This window comes from Motacilla alba, chromosome 5 (genome assembly GCF_015832195.1).
Source record: "Motacilla alba alba isolate MOTALB_02 chromosome 5, Motacilla_alba_V1.0_pri, whole genome shotgun sequence".
Classification (NCBI taxonomy): Eukaryota; Metazoa; Chordata; class Aves; order Passeriformes; family Motacillidae; genus Motacilla; species Motacilla alba.
Genome location: NC_052020.1, coordinates 1,780,748 through 1,799,188, shown reverse-complemented (window position 1 = coordinate 1,799,188; position 18,441 = coordinate 1,780,748). Strand labels below are relative to the sequence as shown.

At 40.9% G+C, this 18,441-nt stretch overlaps 1 protein-coding gene across 1 annotated transcript in view; it reads left to right on the top strand.

Annotated features, from left to right (window-relative positions):
* The first annotated feature begins 15,054 nt into the window (after positions 1–15,054).
* SLC17A6 (solute carrier family 17 member 6) overlaps positions 15,055–18,441 on the top strand; it is a 29,299-nt gene continuing 25,912 nt past the window's right edge. Inside the window, exon 1 of the mRNA XM_038138888.1 lies at positions 15,055–15,573. Coding sequence (XP_037994816.1) covers positions 15,488–15,573 — 86 coding nt within the window. The 5' untranslated portion in view covers positions 15,055–15,487. The remainder of the gene's footprint in view (positions 15,574–18,441) is intronic.

The window sequence follows — 18,441 nt, the reverse complement described above, 5'->3', positions numbered from 1 at the left end:
CACACTGCTGGGAGGCACAGGGGAGGGGTCATGAGTCCTAACATCTGATGTGGCAAGAGATTGTATCCAGAGAGGGTTAAGAGAGCCTTCACAAAGAACTTCTTTAAAAAAACTTCGTTCCCTAAAAGATGGAAAGAAGTAAAGGGGGGAAAAGGATGATCATTGCCATATGAAGGATAACAAAATTATTTCCAGACTTGTATGAATTGCTGTGCAACCTCATTAAGCCACACCTACTTTTTCTTGTCTGTCTGCCTTCTTAAGGATGGTCATAACAATTTTTGCCTTGGCGTCCTTAAAAAGGAGTAGCTAAATTAAATCTCATTCTGGTTTTAAATAATCATTGTCTTAACACAACACTTACATCATTCAGATGCAACTCAGGAAGGGTTTTTTTTTTAAGCAAGTACTGAGAAATCTGCTGGGAGATGATGAGTAGGATGTGAAATTCAGCAGCCATATCAATTTTTGGAAGGTGCATACGCACATTCCCCTGCAATAATTAGTGACTATGCTTTCTCAGTCAGAAATGAGTCAGTCTGAACCATTTGATAAGGGTAGGATTTTTTTTTTTAATAATTCTTTTTGACTCCCTAACAAACCAGTGCCGTTAGCTTGTCAGAAACATTTGTATTTAATTCACTGACTGACCTTTCTTGGCCCCTGGATGTTCAAAGCATCCAACACTGTTCAGCATTTCAGTTTTGGTACTGAAAGATGCAGAGGCCATAGTGACTGCTTCTGTCATCCGGAGGCATTAAATAAATAAGCCTTGTTGTTATGTTGGCCCTTGCTTAACCAGAGTCTGTTTGAAACCCTTGATGCTGTGGGTCTATCTGGCCCACACCATCCTCAGCAATGGGAAGTTGCAAAGGTAGAAAAGCTGTGGCTCAGATGGCTCCTAGATCCTTCCATCTCCCATGCTGGTGGCTTTTGCTTATTTTTCTCAGATAGTGCTTGGTGAAATGTAATACAAATAGTGCTGGCATGTTCCAGGACTGCTTGCCCAGTAGCTCTTTTAGTAGGTTTTTCAAAAAGGAATAGAAGTACCCCAGACAGAAGGTTTTAGCAGGGAAAACTGATAGGAAGGCTAGATTCCCTGCCATGTTACCTCTTCACAATAGACAGTTTTGCTGTCAGGTTATCTCAAATAAACATTTCTGCTGACAGTAGCCCATTACTAGTGCTAGCAAACAGTAATGCTACAGGTAAGCCTGTTCTCTGGTGGTGGCATCTGTATATTATTCTTCAGCTAAAATTCAGTCTCCATCTATTCCAATGTAAATAAAGTACTATTATTTTCAGATGTGGCCAAGATTTCAAAATCTCTGTAACAAAGATCCAGGTAAAAAACCAAACAAATGAAATAGGTAGGCCAAGAAATTTATATATAGTAATAGTGGTATGGAGAGGCTTGACAGCTGGCCTGCAAGCAAAACTGAGTTAACAGAAGAAATAACTATGATTTTTGAGTGTATCCATAGTGAGGAAGAAGACAAGGCCGTCAGCATGGAAACAGATTAGAAAAGATACATGAAAATCTTTGTAAGCTAGACTACGTGTATAAGTAGATGTGTGTATGTGCCTTATTACATTTCTGTAAAAGTTTTGCCAATTATATTGACATTAATTGCTTTGCACCAATGAATATAATGAGTTATTGTGATGTAGTTAATGACTTAAGATCACGCTTTGTTAAGAGTATGTAAGCTGGAGAGCACGCAGAATAAAAACTTTTTTCTTGGACCCTGATCACATGTATGTCACGTCCCACCCAACGGTGACATAGCAATCTGTTAATTTTAAGGTATCTAAAGTTCCTGCTGCTCTAAGCAAGTCACTAATGCATTGCAATCAGGAAGGATTCTCTGCTTTCTCCTTTCAGATAGGATTGCTTTCCTCAGTGTCAATGACAGCTTTTTAGCTTTCTCAGAAGCAGCACAGGAGTCAATAGCAAAAAAGTCTTATATTTTGAGTAAGGGAGAATGATCCTGTGTGTTTTATGGTAAGCAATAAATGCTTTTTCATTGGGTTTTTGTTTGCATTTAGGTGGAAATAGTAAATGATTCTGTGGCTGCAGCCCACCTGTCACAATGACTCGTGTTTTAATTAAAAGATGCCACCAAATACTGAGTCACCAACATCCAACTTTTTCATCAACTAAAAGTACTCTCTGTGGGACTGGTAAAACGATTATTATCTAGTTAATGGGGTCACTGCTGTGATTAGAGCTGAGGGAGGTGACATGGTTAGAGGAAATCAAAGCTGAAAAAGAGCCTGCTTCATACTTTTGCTATAAATTCAGAGTGCTGGGGTTATGTGCTGAACATGTGGAGGGCACTGAAAACAGGAAGTAACAATGAAGTCTTTATTAATTACTTTATCTTCAGAAGGAGGAAGGTGAATAAACAGAAGTGTAAGGCCTTATGAACTGGAGAAGACAGAAAAGCTGAGGCACCAGACAGGCTTGAAGCTAGCACTTGTAGAGAAATTTTTAATATTCAGCTGTATAGAAGAAACATTTAAGTGTAAATGCTAGTCTGTCAGCAGGTGTCCCCTGCTTAGGAGAAGAGGCCCAGGTATTAGCAGTAAATACAGGAGCTGGAAGGGGACATCTGAAAGGTTGATTCTGTTGAGAAGGGAAAAGCAGAATTTTCTTTGCTTTTGCACCTGGAAGAAAATAACTGCAAAGAAATCCTTCATTTTCAGTGCTGTACAAACTCTGCTTCAAAGGTCTACCCAGAGTAGCCAGACACCTCATGGTGCACAGAGCAGCCCCCCTTTCTCCTGTGCACACACCACTCATCCCTGACTGTCACATATCTGTCAGTCAGGGGCTGAACTCATTCCTGGGCACAAGGACAGTCCTGGCAGCAAGGCTTTTCCGCAGAACTTAGGTGTCTGATGAGGATGGGGCAAATGCTGAGCAAGGAAACTTCAGTTTCTTTGTGGTGAGAACAAACAAAACTTCCCATAAGGCTACATTGGCAAGCTTCTTCATTCTGCAATAAATGCCAGCTGTTTGGTGCATATTTGGTGCAGAAATGCACAAAATTCAGTCATTTTGAAACTTTATAATTAAGCCTCTAACCTGAAAAAGGATTGATATTGTTTAGCATAAGAAGAGAGTGACATCAGATCATTGTTATTTTAAGAAAATCTTTCTAAAGTAGAATTTTTCATTAAAAACAAATATCTATATCAACAGATTTTTAACTGAAAAAGCTTTGAATAATTGGAAATTTTCTAATGGGTTTATTAAATATGTTTGGAGAATATTTTAAAATATTAAGAATGGGAGTTTTAATTGGTTTTTTGTTATCATCAAAAGGCAAAAAGATTACTACTTCCTGCAATTCTCAGTCTTCAATCTTGTTCTGCAAGACTGGGTTACCAGTTACCACACTCAAGTTGCCCTTCACACACTTACATGTGAGAGTTGTTGTATGACCATAGTATCAGACAGATTATATTGTGAACATAGTCATGTAATAATATATATAATATAACCTATTCTGATTAGCTGGAAAATTAAACTCAGACTAATTAATAAATAAAATCCTGAGAAGTTTCAGGTATTTTAATACTATCAAGAAGAAAAAATTACTGCTCATGCTCAGTTTGCTCAGTCTTCCCTCCTGATGCGCAAAGAATTTCTGAACCTGATTTGTCTGCTAACAAAAGAGCAGCTACTGACAAAAAAATGGAATTACACTTTGGTCAAGTATTTATTAAGGGTATTAGAATAGGGCCCCAATGTTTAGCAATATTACCAACTGTTTAGAGTCACATTAATTTTGAACATTACGTTGTCCTATTTACGTCCCTCTAACCTTTTGTGAAACAGCAAGGAATGAAATACCAAAAAGCATGGAGACAGGTACATCTGCCACCCCACTTGTGCTGAGAAAGGGATATTCCTCAAATGCTGGGATCTGTAAACTGCTTTTTATCCTACTGCAGGGAAATGGGGTAGATGAAGCATGGAGCATTTTGAAAAAACAGTAATATATATGTGAAACAGAAATTGCCTTCAGCCCCCTCGAAAAAACTTAGCAAGGGTCTGCTCTCAGGCTGATAACCTACCTGTGGTATGGGAAAGGAATTCCTGAACATGAATAATTCATGAGATTCCATGCCAAAATGCTGGCACCCAGGAGAAAGTCCTGTTGTATTTAAAGTCATATTCCTTGAGATTGGGTTCAAGAACAGAAACTTGGGCTGGTTTGTTGTACTATCTGACCACCTCTGTGCCTCAGATAGATTTAAGAGAGGATCCTCCTCTCTCTTTCCCTCACAGGTCATATTTTCCCATCTCCTTCAGGCTTTGTGACTGGTCACCCATCCTTTCAGTGAAGAAGGATTAATGAGGATCATTTTGAAATCTATTAGAAGTGCTGGAGAGTACAGGGCAGCTTTTGAAAGACAAAATTTATGAAACCTTTCGGAGAACACTACACAAGGTACGGACATGAGTGAAGGAAAGAGGCTCAAGTAGATGGGAAAAGCATGTGCTGGGTGAAGCACTTAGGTGTAATGCTAACCATCTGCCAAAGTACCTCTCAATGATTTATGATGTGTCCTCATGATGGAGCACAAACTGATCAGAGAGTGATTAATATTCTTGTCATAAATGGAAAGAAACTGGCATCCTGCCAGGGAAATGTGTCGGTGAAAGAAGAAGATCATCTCAATGCACCAGGAGTGATTCAGTAACATGACACTGATTTAACACATGGATTCAGTGGAGGTTTTTATTTAAGATAGGATTCCTCCAGGGAAAGGTGTTTTCATAAGCCAATGAGGCCTCATAATAAAAAAGGACTTGGAAGTGAAGAGGATATGACTGACAGAATGGATTTTTTGGGACTACCTGCTTTGCAGCCATTCAGTTTGGGGATATGCATTTATTTCAGAGCATTGATTATTATATGATTATTCCTAACTGAATGCCAAAAAATATTAAGCGTGTTGTTTTAAAGGCACTAAATCTGGCCTTTGTAATTATTCTGATATGTTCAGCACTTCAGAAGCCAGAACATATCCATAAAAAAATAAAAAAGGAATATATAACACCATGGTAGGTGTGAATTGTGGATGAATTGGCAGTCTCAGACCAATTACTAGACACATCAAAACAGAACAAAACTAGGGAAAACTAGTACCTAAAATTCAGTCTATCATGATAAGGAGAAAAAAATGATGTGCACAAAAAAACATTCAAATCACTGTAGTAAAATTTGGGTCCTTTTTTCTGAAATAGCAACAGTGAATTTATTGGAATTATGTACAAAGTAAGACATACAGTGTGGAAATACAGGAAAATATTGAGAGAACAAGAAAATAATTAAATTTAACAACTTAGATGTTGCAGACATTAATTACCTGGCTGCAGCCCCCAGGGTGTGAGCTCTGGACATCTGGCAAATAGCAACAAAACTGTGCTGGCTACCTCCCTTTTCTTACATTTTTATTCATATCTCAGTCTGGATCTTTGCTTGGCTGTAGCATGATGGACATTATTCATGGATAAAGCAGGCCTAATATCTAAGAAATACCTCAACAGGGCTTCAGAACAAACAAATGGTAAGACAGTTTTTTTAAGAAATTTGCATTATTTCTGAAAGGAGAGCATAGAGGATGTAAAAATTCTATGGAATCTTTCTCAGCTGGTAGAATGCCATGGGCACATTTAAATTAGTTCCATACAGATGGGCAGATCCTGACTTCCTTTGCATATTCCTCTAAATATTATGCAGAGTTATGCCTCTTGCTCTACTAGGTAGGAATACAGTCCAAGCAGAGACTTTAGCATTTGTCTCTTTCCTCCTTCCAGCTGTTATTTTTCTAATAGATTGAGAAGTTTCTGTAGCACTAAAACAGAATAAATAGCATTGTCTTGTAAGGGCTTTCTATCTGCACTTTAGTATTTGGCTTTGGCAAACAGAGTGGGATCCCTAGATCACACACCACAGCACACAGAGACAGCACTAATAGTAATTCTGATCACTCCTCACAGCACACAGGGACGGCACAAGAGGTGCTACTGATCACTCCTCCAGCTCTGGAAAGAAAAAAAGCCAGTGAAGAACTGCCCATAAAAGAGTGCCCATAGGTAGAAAAGGGAAGCAACGGCAAATCTTTGGCCCAAGAGGAGTCAAAAAGTGACTCAACTAAGAATGAGTTGTAATAATCAGACACAATTCAATAAAAGTCTGCGGTAAAGGCCCAGAAGATGTCAACTCTTAAGATGAGGGCTATCGGAAAGAAAACCAAAAGACAGAAATGCTTGTCCTGGCTTTCAGGATGAAAACACCAGCTTAAGAGACAGACAAGGAAACCTTGAGCCTGGTAAGGGACAAAGGCTCAGCACAAGTCTCTTGAACTGTTTGAACTTCCAAGTCCTGCAAGCAGGGCCCAGAACAGGTAATTAAAATTCACCTCCCCCATAGAAGAAACACTGGAATAGCTAAAAACATCTAAACTGGTCACACAGAGACTGAGTCACACAAAAATCAGCAGACTTTCTCCAGGGGAATCAGTTAGTTGATCTACCAGATCTGTGATGATTTATTTATAACAAACAAGAAGAAAAAATAGATGTAAAATATTTACACTTAAACACCAGATTATAAAATGAAATGTGTATGAAATCTGAGCTCAATGCTGACATTTAGAAAAGGTGTCTGAATCAAGAACTTGATATTTTTAGTTACATTTAGAGACCACAGGTATTTTTAAATGGATAGGTTGAGTGCTTTGGCCTGAAGTAATCTATCTGTGTGACATCCTGATCTTCCCTGTGGAGCACAATGCAACTGCCTTTGAGGTCATTAGCAGTGCCCTAAAATAAGGCAGATATTTTCCCGTCCTCCTAATTTATGTGCTGCTCTAATATTTCTGGGGGAGAAGGAACATCTTAAGCATTCCACATATCAACAAGAATAGCATTTATGTCTTTTGATTCCCTTAAAATCTTTTACAGTCTTTGGTTTTCCTTTGCAAGACCAAGAACACTTGACATTTCTCCTTCAAACCCATGGCCATGTTCTCAAAAGAAGGTATCTAGCACTTCTGAAGTATTTATGAAAGAGGAAAGACCTTGTGGTTTAGAGAACACACACACATTTTCCCTCAAAAGATACAGCAGTATCAAAGATACCTTCCGCTACTAATGAAACATGAGATCAACACAACAACATCTAACATTGATGGGTTCAGTCCTATTTTCTAACAAAATGAGACTTACATTTCTTTTTTTTTTTTTTTTTTGTGTGTGTGTGTATGTGTTCATTTCCTTTCATAATCACTTTTGAACCCATTTTGGTCCCATTTGACAGAACTATGAATATGCCAGCATTACAAGTTCCCCACAATTAAAAAAAAAAATTACCAAAAGCAGTATTCTAAAGGAAAATAGAAGAGGCACAATAAGGAAGAAGGAAAAGGCAGGTTGATGACATGACAGAAATTAAGTATGCTGACAAGAAAGCATTGGAGAGCATGCAGGGGAGGACTGGGGTCTCACAGATCCTGACCAGGGCCTGATGTGAGGAAAGGACAGTAGAAAACCAGGGTTGCTGAGGACAGGAAGCCTCAGAGAGTCAGATGCATTCATTAACAGTTGGAATCAATTACCTTAGAGGTCTTTCCAACCTTAATGATTCTATGATTCTGTGCTCGCAGAACAAGCAAAATCTGATTTTATATTATGAATACAAAGATGGGAGTATTTTTTATTAAAGTATTAGTCATTTGAAGACATGCTAGCACTGATAACGTGGGTTAGTGTTATCTAATGCAGATGCAAAAGTATGACATGAGAAATCTGCACAGATTTCATATTCTCCTATTTTGGATCCATATTGGAGACAATAATTTTACACTAATTCCAAGAAAATTCAAGAGAATAAATGAATTACATTCAGTCTTCCATTCGTGCGACGGCTGTCAGCTTGTCAAGAAATGAAACCAAAGAAGAAAATATGGGATGAATGAAAGTCTCCCTCAGATTGCTTTCCTGGGAAAGCACGACAATTACTTTCTACAGACCCCACTAACCCCAAACATCAACTTAACACATACTTCCTCCTTATTTACTTTTTGCTACAATGAGCTCTACTCATTGTCTCAATATCCTTCTACAGAGAAAAGTTATGGCTTAGCACATTAAAATACACAATTGTCCACTAGTAAATTATTTTTGTGGATATAGATTCTAATCTGTATGTCTTTCTCCTTAGGGAAACAGCTTTATATGTAAAAGAATCTAAGTACAGTCTTCCTACACAGCATTTACTGTATTTTGTGTTAGTCTCTTGAAAAAAATCAACATTTATCCTAAAGAAGAATAACCCCCAAAAAAACTTGAGGCACATTAAAGCTGAGTGGAAAATTTGGGTTGCAATATCAGTCTCAGACCCAACATGGTAGTTCAGAACCTCCTCCACCACCTCAGATGTCATTTTGCTGTTGTACTAAGCACAATTATTTTCCAAATATCTATTATGAGTTTTCTTGGGTTGTTTTCCCCCAGCAGGAATAGTTTCTTGATCAAATGATGTACCTGATGCTACTTTTGGTATCTCTTTAAGTGTTCTAACAAATGAAAAAATATAGTAGATTTAAGCCCTGTTCAGATCAGTGCAACTTGTGATCTGAATCAATGGAAATTCTTCCCCAAACTTTTCTTAGTACATTTTAAAATAATGCTAAGAGACAAGTCAACAGAAAATGAAGGACTACTCCAGCCTTATGAAATCTTCTTCTGATTTTCTAATTCTTGCACTAAAATACCACAATAATAGTCAGCAATTTCTACATTTCTCACAAGGTTTCTCATGCAGTAAAAAGAGACCTGACTGTCACTAAGACCAAACTGACTCTTGCATAAAATCGTTTTCTAAGCTGTTAAACAATCCAGTGATGTTTATCCTGGAGAAATAATGTAATGGCAGCTCAATGATATTAATCATTAATCATCATGGTAATAAAAGATAAGATAATGTGCTGCAATCACAAATCCTTGGCTAAATTCTGCTATGGGTAATTGCATCCCACTCACCAAGTGTTGCATAGTTGTCTTGGGTACTGAGAGAACTGTTCCTGTGTCTGAGCCCCAGAGGTAGGTGCATCTCTGTCTGTGGAACATGACAGATGGCTTCCAGTCCTTTGGGATCCTTTGCATGTAACTCATGGAGCAGTACTGGAATTCAGAGGAACAGATGTTCCTGTAATATGTGGGAAGAATATAAGCATCTCCATTTACTTCTAAGATAAATGTATTCAATGCTGTTAAATTTCTCCACAGATATACCAGGGAAAAAAAAAAAAAAAAAGAAAAAGAAAAGTATTATTGTTGCTTTCATGATTTAAAAAGCATTTGCTGTTGCGTGGATTTTTGTTAGTTTGTTGGGGTGTTTTTAACAATCTATCTACTGATACTAAAAATGAACTAGATTTTAGACAGGAAAGGCAGGATGGAGGGAATAAATGAATAAATGAATCTTTTTGTAACAAAACAGAAAAATTTCCAGCAGTGGAGTAGTACTATATAGTAACTGCAAATCATCTAGTGTTTTTATTCCCACGGTGAAATTGGTATTACCCATACCAATAGAACATCAATTTGACTGCAATTCTAGTCATTTACCTAGTCCTTTTACCACTAAAGGGCTGAAGGAACAGCTTTAAAATGAGCTAGAATATCTGATAATTAGGCACTATTGGAATGAACAATAAGAATTTACATGCTTAGAAACAGGATATTCCTAAATGTAAAAAACCAAAAAAACAAACAAAACCCTGGAGTTTGTAGCATATCTTTAGAATATTTCATCATCTATGTTGGTGCAGAGATCCCTGAGCAAATTACCTCCAGTTTGGTTTAAAACTAGAAACTGCCCTAAAAAATGTGGGAAACTCCTGTACTCTATCACGTTTCATTTCTGGTGCCTATTAGACTACTGGCAAAGCAATCTAATATTCTAGCAGCTGAATAAGAGCATTTGAAAGAGTAGCCCAATTTGCAAGCACTAAGCTGCCAAATATCAAACATAGCTGAAGCAGTGGAAAAGCTACTTTGCTTGACAAAGTCCACAGCCACTTTCATTTTGCCTCTGTGGCCAGCTTCCTGCTAGATTTTTCCATTTTTCCCTGTAATGGTGGCCTGAAGTTTCAGATTTTTATTTCAAGAATGCACAGCCCGGTTGAGAGGGACCATGTGAACGTGTGAGTGCTGCCCAGACACATGCATTCTTCAGCATATTTCAATCCAAGCATGTTCCCTTTTGGACACAAAAAAAAGAAGGATAATTGTTTTGCTGTAGAAATACAGAGCCAAAATCTGATCCAACAGTTCAACTTCTGCCATGTTTGTTGTATGACACATAAATCACCAATCTGGCCTGCAGTTCAGGAAGTTAAAGTACCTGTCAAGATGTAAATATCACAGATTGTGAGGAAGCAGAAGGAAGTTCTGTGAGTATTGCAGCAGGTGACAGCTCTTCCTTTTGACACCGTGGTGTAATACACTTCCCAACAGGACTGAACAACCACACTGCGCTCACAGCCCGCCTCTGGAGCTACAGGCACAGCCCGCTGCATAAAATACAGGTTTAGACACTGATGGATAGGCCTCCAAAAGGCAAAATTACCTATTAAGTGTTGTCAACCCAACTTCACATAGTTTTAACTTAGATTCAGGAATCGTTACAGCTTGGCACGCAAAATTCAGCATAGACACATCTGTAATATGTCAGCTCGTGGACACTACGTCTAGAGCCTCACAATGATGTATTGTGCAGTTTGTCAAGGGATTGTCCAGCAGTGAATCATCATGGCTCAGGAGAATAGGACAAAAGCCCACCAAAGTTGTTCAGGAAGTGATCTTTGCAAATTTTCAGGGAGAATGAGAAAATTCCTGATGTAAACCAATCTTTTGGACACATTTTTTTGCCTTTTAAGTCAAGATTTGGCAGAAGATTTTATTTCAATCTTGTCTTTTAATAGATTTTTTTTCAATAAACAGTTTTACTAAAAAAGAGTTTACAAAGCTCTTGCGTCTTCCAGAAAACCTTCTTTCTGGTGGCCCAGCAAGCATGATGATTATTTTGGCATTGCTGTGGGATTTTGCAGTTCCATAGTCCCAAAGAAGGTAAAAAATTGCTTTGTTCTTCAGGTGACATCAAATTCCATTGGATTTAGTGGACAGCTCCCATAAGCAGGAGTAATAATTAGGTCATAATTCATGTTTTTGAGGCGTGTTTATGCTATCCTCAGCACCTGAAGTCTGTATTACACATAGGGGCTTAACGGTGCAACTAAGATTTTGAGCACATGATTTTTTTCCTGAAGGTGACACTGTATTATTGAGAGCAGTGTTTTGTCACCTTTCTGTAAACAGGAATAACAAAATGTCTTAGACTTTGTATGTACGGTCATATGAAGTTAAAGTAACACATCTCTGCCTATTTTTCAAAATGAATCATAAAATATATGTCCATTTATAAATTCTGCTTGCATGATGCTTGGGAAAGAGAAAATTTGTTTTGCAGTGAATCAACAGCAAAGATACGGTCAAAAATAGAATTTAAATAATTACTGTTTTTAAATCACTGGTAAGGTACCATGATGAAAATTTTAGCTTACTGTGTAATTTCCTTCAGAAAGACTGAAACTTTAAGAGAAGGGATTTATTTATATTGGAGTACTGACTTTGAACTTCTCTAAGAGAGCTATACTATATTTAAGCACTATTCTGAGGGTTATTGTAGAAAATTTTGATATTATATACATAGCAATAAGAAAAAATGAGCTAAGATCCACATCTGTAATTCTTCACTACTGAAAGAGATTAAATTCTTGAAATAATTCCATTCAAAATTTGTAGAAATGAACTATTTATAGAAATAAAAAGACATGTAAGGATTTGATCCATTAGCCTTCACATGAGCAAAAGTTAAAGACAATCCAGTGACATGAAGAAAATTGTATTTAATTGCAGGATTTCAGGATAAAACAATAAGTTTTCTGTTCTATGTGAAAAACACAGACATCTGCAGCATCTTGGATTACACCGTATCATCCCACAGATATTGTTAGAGCCATTTCAGAGCCACAGTTTTTACTTGGCAACTTTTGGCTGAATCTCTTACCTCCTGGTCAATATGTGAACATTTAGCAGCGATCATCTGGACTAGAACATTCTGCATAACTTCCTATTTCCCTTTACCACTGACACCAGTGGGAAGAGCTCATTGTGATTTCCCTGAAGTTTGAGTGCACTTTTGTGAGTGGTCTGTCTATGACAGGTGTTTGTTATAAAAATAGCTATCAATAGCAATTTTGATTGATGTTTTGTGCTATTTCTTCTAGAAATGGCTTATTCTACCAAGGTTAAATACTTAATATATTGTGTTTAAAAAGCTGAGAAGACTGTACAAGCTTTGTAGAACTAATGAGATTAGCTGTCTACTGCTCTTATGTGAAGCCAAACCAGCTGAGATTGATCAGGACATGACTCAGTAATACCTGGATGTACCATCTGATAGACAAAAAAATTCTGTTTCAGACAGCTACAGCAGCAGAGCCTAGTCACTGTAGGATTTCACAGTACCAGGATTGCTTGCTATTTTACATATTTTATGCAATTAAGGGCTATCTAATTCTCCTCTCCTAAGAGAAGCAACCAGGAATGTGCCATCTGGACTTTTCTTCTCCATTTTGGTGTGATATGATAAATTATTTATCTTTCTCAAATCAATCATAATTTATTTATTAAATACTATTATTTTGCTAAGACTTATTGCTGCTACTTAGTAGCCATAGCATCAAAACCATGCCTGAGATGAGCTTTCTAAAAAAAGGGCCAGAGCTCCTTGCACAGCATAAATAAACAAAGCCCAGCAGGCTTTACAGCCTCAAATTCCAGCTCAGAAAAGGATTCAGTACCTTTCTGAAAGGCTTGAATTACAGAGTCCAATCCCATTTAATGCATCTCTGCAAAACAATATTCTGTTCCTGCTGCCTCTCAGAAAAATCTATTAATATGGGTTTCCTTTGAGCATCTGCAATGGCACAGTGGAGCCATGAAACACTGGGAAGACGGGCTTATGTAACTGTGCAGCTTTTCCTCTTCTGGGAAAAAAACCTTTCAGGTTTGCAATGGTAGTGACAATGCTGCAAACTACATCCAATAGCTACCACGATGTAGGAATCAGGGCTGTGGGGTGATGCTAATTAGCAACATTTCCATTTCATATGGTTTATTTATAATTTATTTTCTATTCTAGTACTTTGTAATTCTTTAACAATTTTGAAAGGAATTATTTAAATTCTACATGGATAAGCCATTATGGGAATTTCAATATTAAAATAATTGGTCTTGTATAAATGTGCTTTGGAGCTGTAAAACTTCATTAACCCTCCAGCAGAGGGCAACATCTGAAAGAAATATTTCTATAAACCCAAAGAGCAGCTTCTTTTCACATATTGCAACTACAACACATGTTTTCATCAGGGAATCTTCCTTTGAAAATATAGTTTGCATTTCGTTACCCACTGGACAAGTGAAGGAGCCTAATAATATTAGAAGGACTTGCTTAAAACACAATTTTTAATTTTTTTTTTTTAAAGTAGCACATTACAGAAACTTTAAAATTAAATAACAGAAATATAATGGCTATGACTTAGAAATATCGAGTTTTGCATCTTCCATTCTCTTCAAAGAAATAAAAATTTATTATTATTAGATTCTGAAAGGAAAAATAATTCTCTTCAGAATATGCTCAGTTCATTCCAGTGCTGTAAACACCACAAATCAAGATTGAGTGTGACAGTGGCCTACTCAGAGGCATGAAAACAGAGGACCAAAAAAGAGGTGGAAAATATTAAGTGCTTTTGAGAAAGCAGTCACTAATGGATTCCTAACATGACCTAAAATAAGCTGCGTGAGTAAACGTGGGTATAGAGGTAAATATACCCATATAAACCTGTATCTATATACCTATATAAACCTATATCTACAGAAACAGAGAACGAGTGTTGTCTGTTTATAGCACTACAGCAGCACCATTGCGGCTGGCCCCGGTGTGCCCAGGAGTAGGGCTGGCTGCACCAAGGCCACGTTTTTTCCGTGCTGTGCGGGGAGCACCGCGCTGCGCGGGGAGCAGCGGGGCTGTGCGGGGAGCACCGCGCTGTGCGGGGAGCACCGCGCTGTGCGGGGAGCAGCGGGGCTGTGCGGGGAGCAGCGGGGCTGTGCGGGGAGCACCGCGCTGTGCGGGGAGCACCGCGCTGTGCGGGAGCACCGCGATGTGCGGAGAGCAGCGGGGCTGTGCGGGGAGCAGCGGGGCTGTGCGGGGAGCAGCGGGGCTGTGCGGGGAGCAGCGGGGCTGTGCGGGGAGCACCGCGCTGTGCGGGGAGCACCGCGCTGTGCGGGGAGCAGCGGGGCTGTGCGGGGAGCAGCGGGGCTGTGCGGGGAGCAGCGGGGCTGTGCGGGGAGCAGCGGGGCTGTGCGGGGAGCACCGCGCTGTGCGGGGAGCAGCGGGGCTGTGCGGGGAGCAGCGGGGCTGTGCGGGGAGCAGCGGGGCTGTGCGGGAGCACCGCGCTGTGCGGGGAGCAGCGGGGCTGTGCGGGGAGCAGCGGGGCTGTGCGGGGAGCAGCGGGGCTGTGCGGGGAGCACCGCGCTGTGCGGGGAGCACCGCGCTGTGCGGGGAGCAGCGGGGCTGTGCGGGGAGCACCGCGCTGTGCGGGGAGCAGCGGGGCTGTGCGGGAGCAGCGGCGGAGCGGAGCGGGCGGGGCGCGGCGCTGGCCGCGGTGCTGAAGGGCTGAAGCGCCCGGGGAGCGGAGCCGCGGCCGCGCCGGGGGCAGCGCCGCGCGGAGGGACGGAAGGAGGGACGGACGGAGGGACGGACGGGGGGAGGGAGAGAGAGATCGCGGGCGGGGGCAGCGGGCACGCCGCGGCTCCGCGCCGCCCGGGGGGTCGTCCCGCGGCTCCGGGGACTTGGCAGCGCTGCCCAGGGCGGCGAGCGCACCCCGCCCCCGCCAGCGCCGCAGCCGGGGGCACGCAGAGCCCGCACCGCCTCGAACGCTCCCGCACGGAGAGCTCCGGCCCCTCCGCGCCGGGCATGGCTCTGCCTCCGCCCGCCGCTGCTGAACCCGGCCAGGCCGAGGAGAGGTTCTGACCGAGCCTGGCAACTCTGCGCTGCCGGGAAGCCCGGGGGCTGCCTGCAGCGCGCTCCGACGCCCCTCTGGCTGCCGCACACAGGCGCGCTCCTCGCCCTCGCCCCCCCCGACTCCGCACGCCGTCTCCACCTCGCTCACACACACACGCGCGCACTCTTCCTCTCACTCTCCCTTTACCCGTAGGTGAACCGATAGCCATTGAATGAGGACGAAAAGTTAAGAGATCAAACCAATATGAACCATCGTTGCTCGTAGCAGTGCCGTATCCAGAGCAGAGCATTATCCAGCGAGCATCCCCAAAGGAATGGAGTCGGTAAAACAAAGGATTTTGACTCCCGGCAAAGAGGGATTGAAGAATTTTGCAGGAAAATCGCTTGGTCAACTCTACAGGTAAGACTGATATCTCTTATAGGATTCTACTTCCCAGACAAATTTGGAAGCTTTTCGTAAGCGCCCGTTGCTGCAGGAGGTGGAATGCTTTGAGGTTAGCGGTGGCAGGGCTGGGAGCTGTTGCGATTCTGCTGGATATAATCTAGATCCTGGAAACTAGTGCTGAAGCTGCTCAATATGGCACCCTCGTAACTTCCCTATCTGACTCGTAGATGGTGTCAGTAAAGATGCAGCAAAAGATTACCCCACCTTTCTGCCACAAAACCAGGATCCCATCTTGAAATCCTAATCAGGAGAGAGCAGCAACCTGTATTTTTGTTCCATCTTAATTTCCCAATGCACTCACAGGATCTTGCCCCCTGTCCTTAACAAATATATTTTTTAAAATATTCTGGTTTTGATTAGTCTTGTCCTTTGTGTAATTCGTCGTCAAATGAAAATAAACATGGAGAAGTATAAATTATTGATATCCGAACGATTTTTTTTCTGCTGAAGCTGAAACATATAGAGGAATGTGTTTAATTATTTATCCATCTGCCTTTAGAAGCATCTGCTTGTCCTCTAAATTATATACAGCTGCAATTGCTAAACTCAAAAGCATCACTCCTGTATATTTATGTGTGTAAAGAACATTTCTATCGTCCTCGAGCCCTGTGCACACAGATAAATAAACCCAGATTCTTGCATGCCTGTGAAGTGCATGCACTAAAGTTCACACATCGTTCTCCATCCAGTCTGGTGACTTTAGTGACCTCCACAACGTTTGAGAATAGTCGGTGAAATTCCAACAATTTTCGATTGTACCGTCTGCTAGAAATTGCCCCGAAATATTTGGTTTGGCTTGGAGTGTTTTGTTAGCTTGGTTTGGTTTTTGGTTGCTTGTTTGGTTTTTTGTTTTGTTTTGGTTTAGTTTTGGGTTTTTTGTGTTTGTTTGGTTTTTAGGTTTGGGTTGGTTTGGTTTTTTTTTTCCGAATTGCAGCTATAAGGTAACTGCGGATTTGTCTGCCCAGGGTAGGTCACGTAAAAATCTTTTTTCCATACCTATGCGGCAGTGCTGGGCACAGACACCAGGCTGTTTCACAGCATGAGTCACAACTTCTGCTGCCATTTTAAGGGAAGGGGACATATCAGTGAAGTGATATAGACAAAATTAAGGCTTCCATTTTCATAGGAAGTGTACCATTAGGAAAAGCCAAAAGCAAAATTAAAGTCATCAACAATGCAATTAATTTCCTACGCTTTTTGGTTATATTTAAGTCATTTTCAATAGTTGAAAATTAATAATAATAAAAAGGATAATCCAGAATAACTGCTTAAAATATCCCTTAGGAAATACACCTTTTTTTCGTTCTTAAAGTCTCTACAACATTTAAATAAAAGTATTACCTCTACTACTTATAGTCACACAGTGAATAATGGAGAAACGGTGTTTGTATTTTCCAGCAAAACTCCGTTTGAATTCACACCTGGACTAACAAACGCGTGATTTGCTAATCTTTTCCAGCTCACGGCAATTAAGTACTTTGTTTACTTTTCTTAGAATCGAAACAATTTTCTTGCCTCTGACACATTGATTTCCAGTCTATTTCCGAAGACAAGACGCCCATTCAGGGAGAAAACACTCCTGTCCTTTATCCACACGAACGAATTTTGAACAGAAACCCACGGTAGTTTATTTTATTCACAACTTTCACTTTTTTTTTTTTTTTTTTAATACCGCGGTCTTTAAGCATGGAAATAATACGCCCAGAAAAGAAAAATCAGGAGAATTTCAGCTGAGTGGTTTTTGGTAAAAATCCCTGTATTTTCTCCCGAACACGGATAACCTTATAAGCCTTATTCTCCTAATTGTTAGTGCCCTATCAGCCGGATGAGTTAACCTGAAAGACATGCTCCTCCGAGTGAGAAAACGCTTCTACAGCAGAGTTGAGAGGCAGCGGTTGTAGAGTCCTGAGTGTCGGCAAATGGTCACGTATTTGCTTCTCAAGACGACAAAATTGGTTAGCTTTTCTGGTTTATAGATACCTCAGTGATTTCAGAAGAAGATTTAGGGATTCAGTATGGGACACTTGCTCTATAAACCTTATTTTTCTTGCTACCGACATAGCATCTAAAAAGATTTTTCAAAAAATCTGAACGTTCTAAATCACCTTTCGTGGTGTTTTCCAGCCGATTGGAAATAGCTGCAAACAACCATTTCCCTTCAGATTCCTTCAGATTGTTCTCTAGGAGACACGATTTTCAAGCAAAACCGAGGGAGTGAGGGCAAGGAGACAGTGCTTAGAGCTGCTCTGGGAAGGTTAAACCTGCTAAGCGGTCACACGCTCCCAGCGTGCCGCTGAGCACGGAGATTTTTGGGAAAGCCCTCTCCAGTGATGCCAGCTCTGGTCATGTTTTCCTTCACTGCGTGTGACAGCCATTTTGCAAATCTAAAATAAATAGCAATATCGCCCTCTCCTCCTTTCTCCTCCCGCCCGTCTTTCTCTCTTAACACTTCTTTTGTTCGCAGACCTGAAGCGAGGTGCACACCGAGATCCCCCCCCTTGGTGTTTCTAGCACAGCCAGGAGGTAACAAAACCTCCAGGAGGTAACAAAACCTCCAGGAGCCTCTTTCTGTGTCTGCCTCTGGGGCTGCCCAACATGGCGCCTCTGCAGTGGTTACAGATGATGTCTTCTTGATGCGCCCTACATATTTCAGCAGAAGTCTTTAATGATAGATGAGCAATTCCCAGCTAGAGCTCCTCCCTAGGCTGCTGCGGAGGGCTGGCGGGGGGAGCTGGGGATGACTAATCGTGACTCCCACAGGTCACTGCTAAAGAACAGTTGAAGGTGAATGGGAAGCAAGGAGTAAATCCTCAAATCAATCTC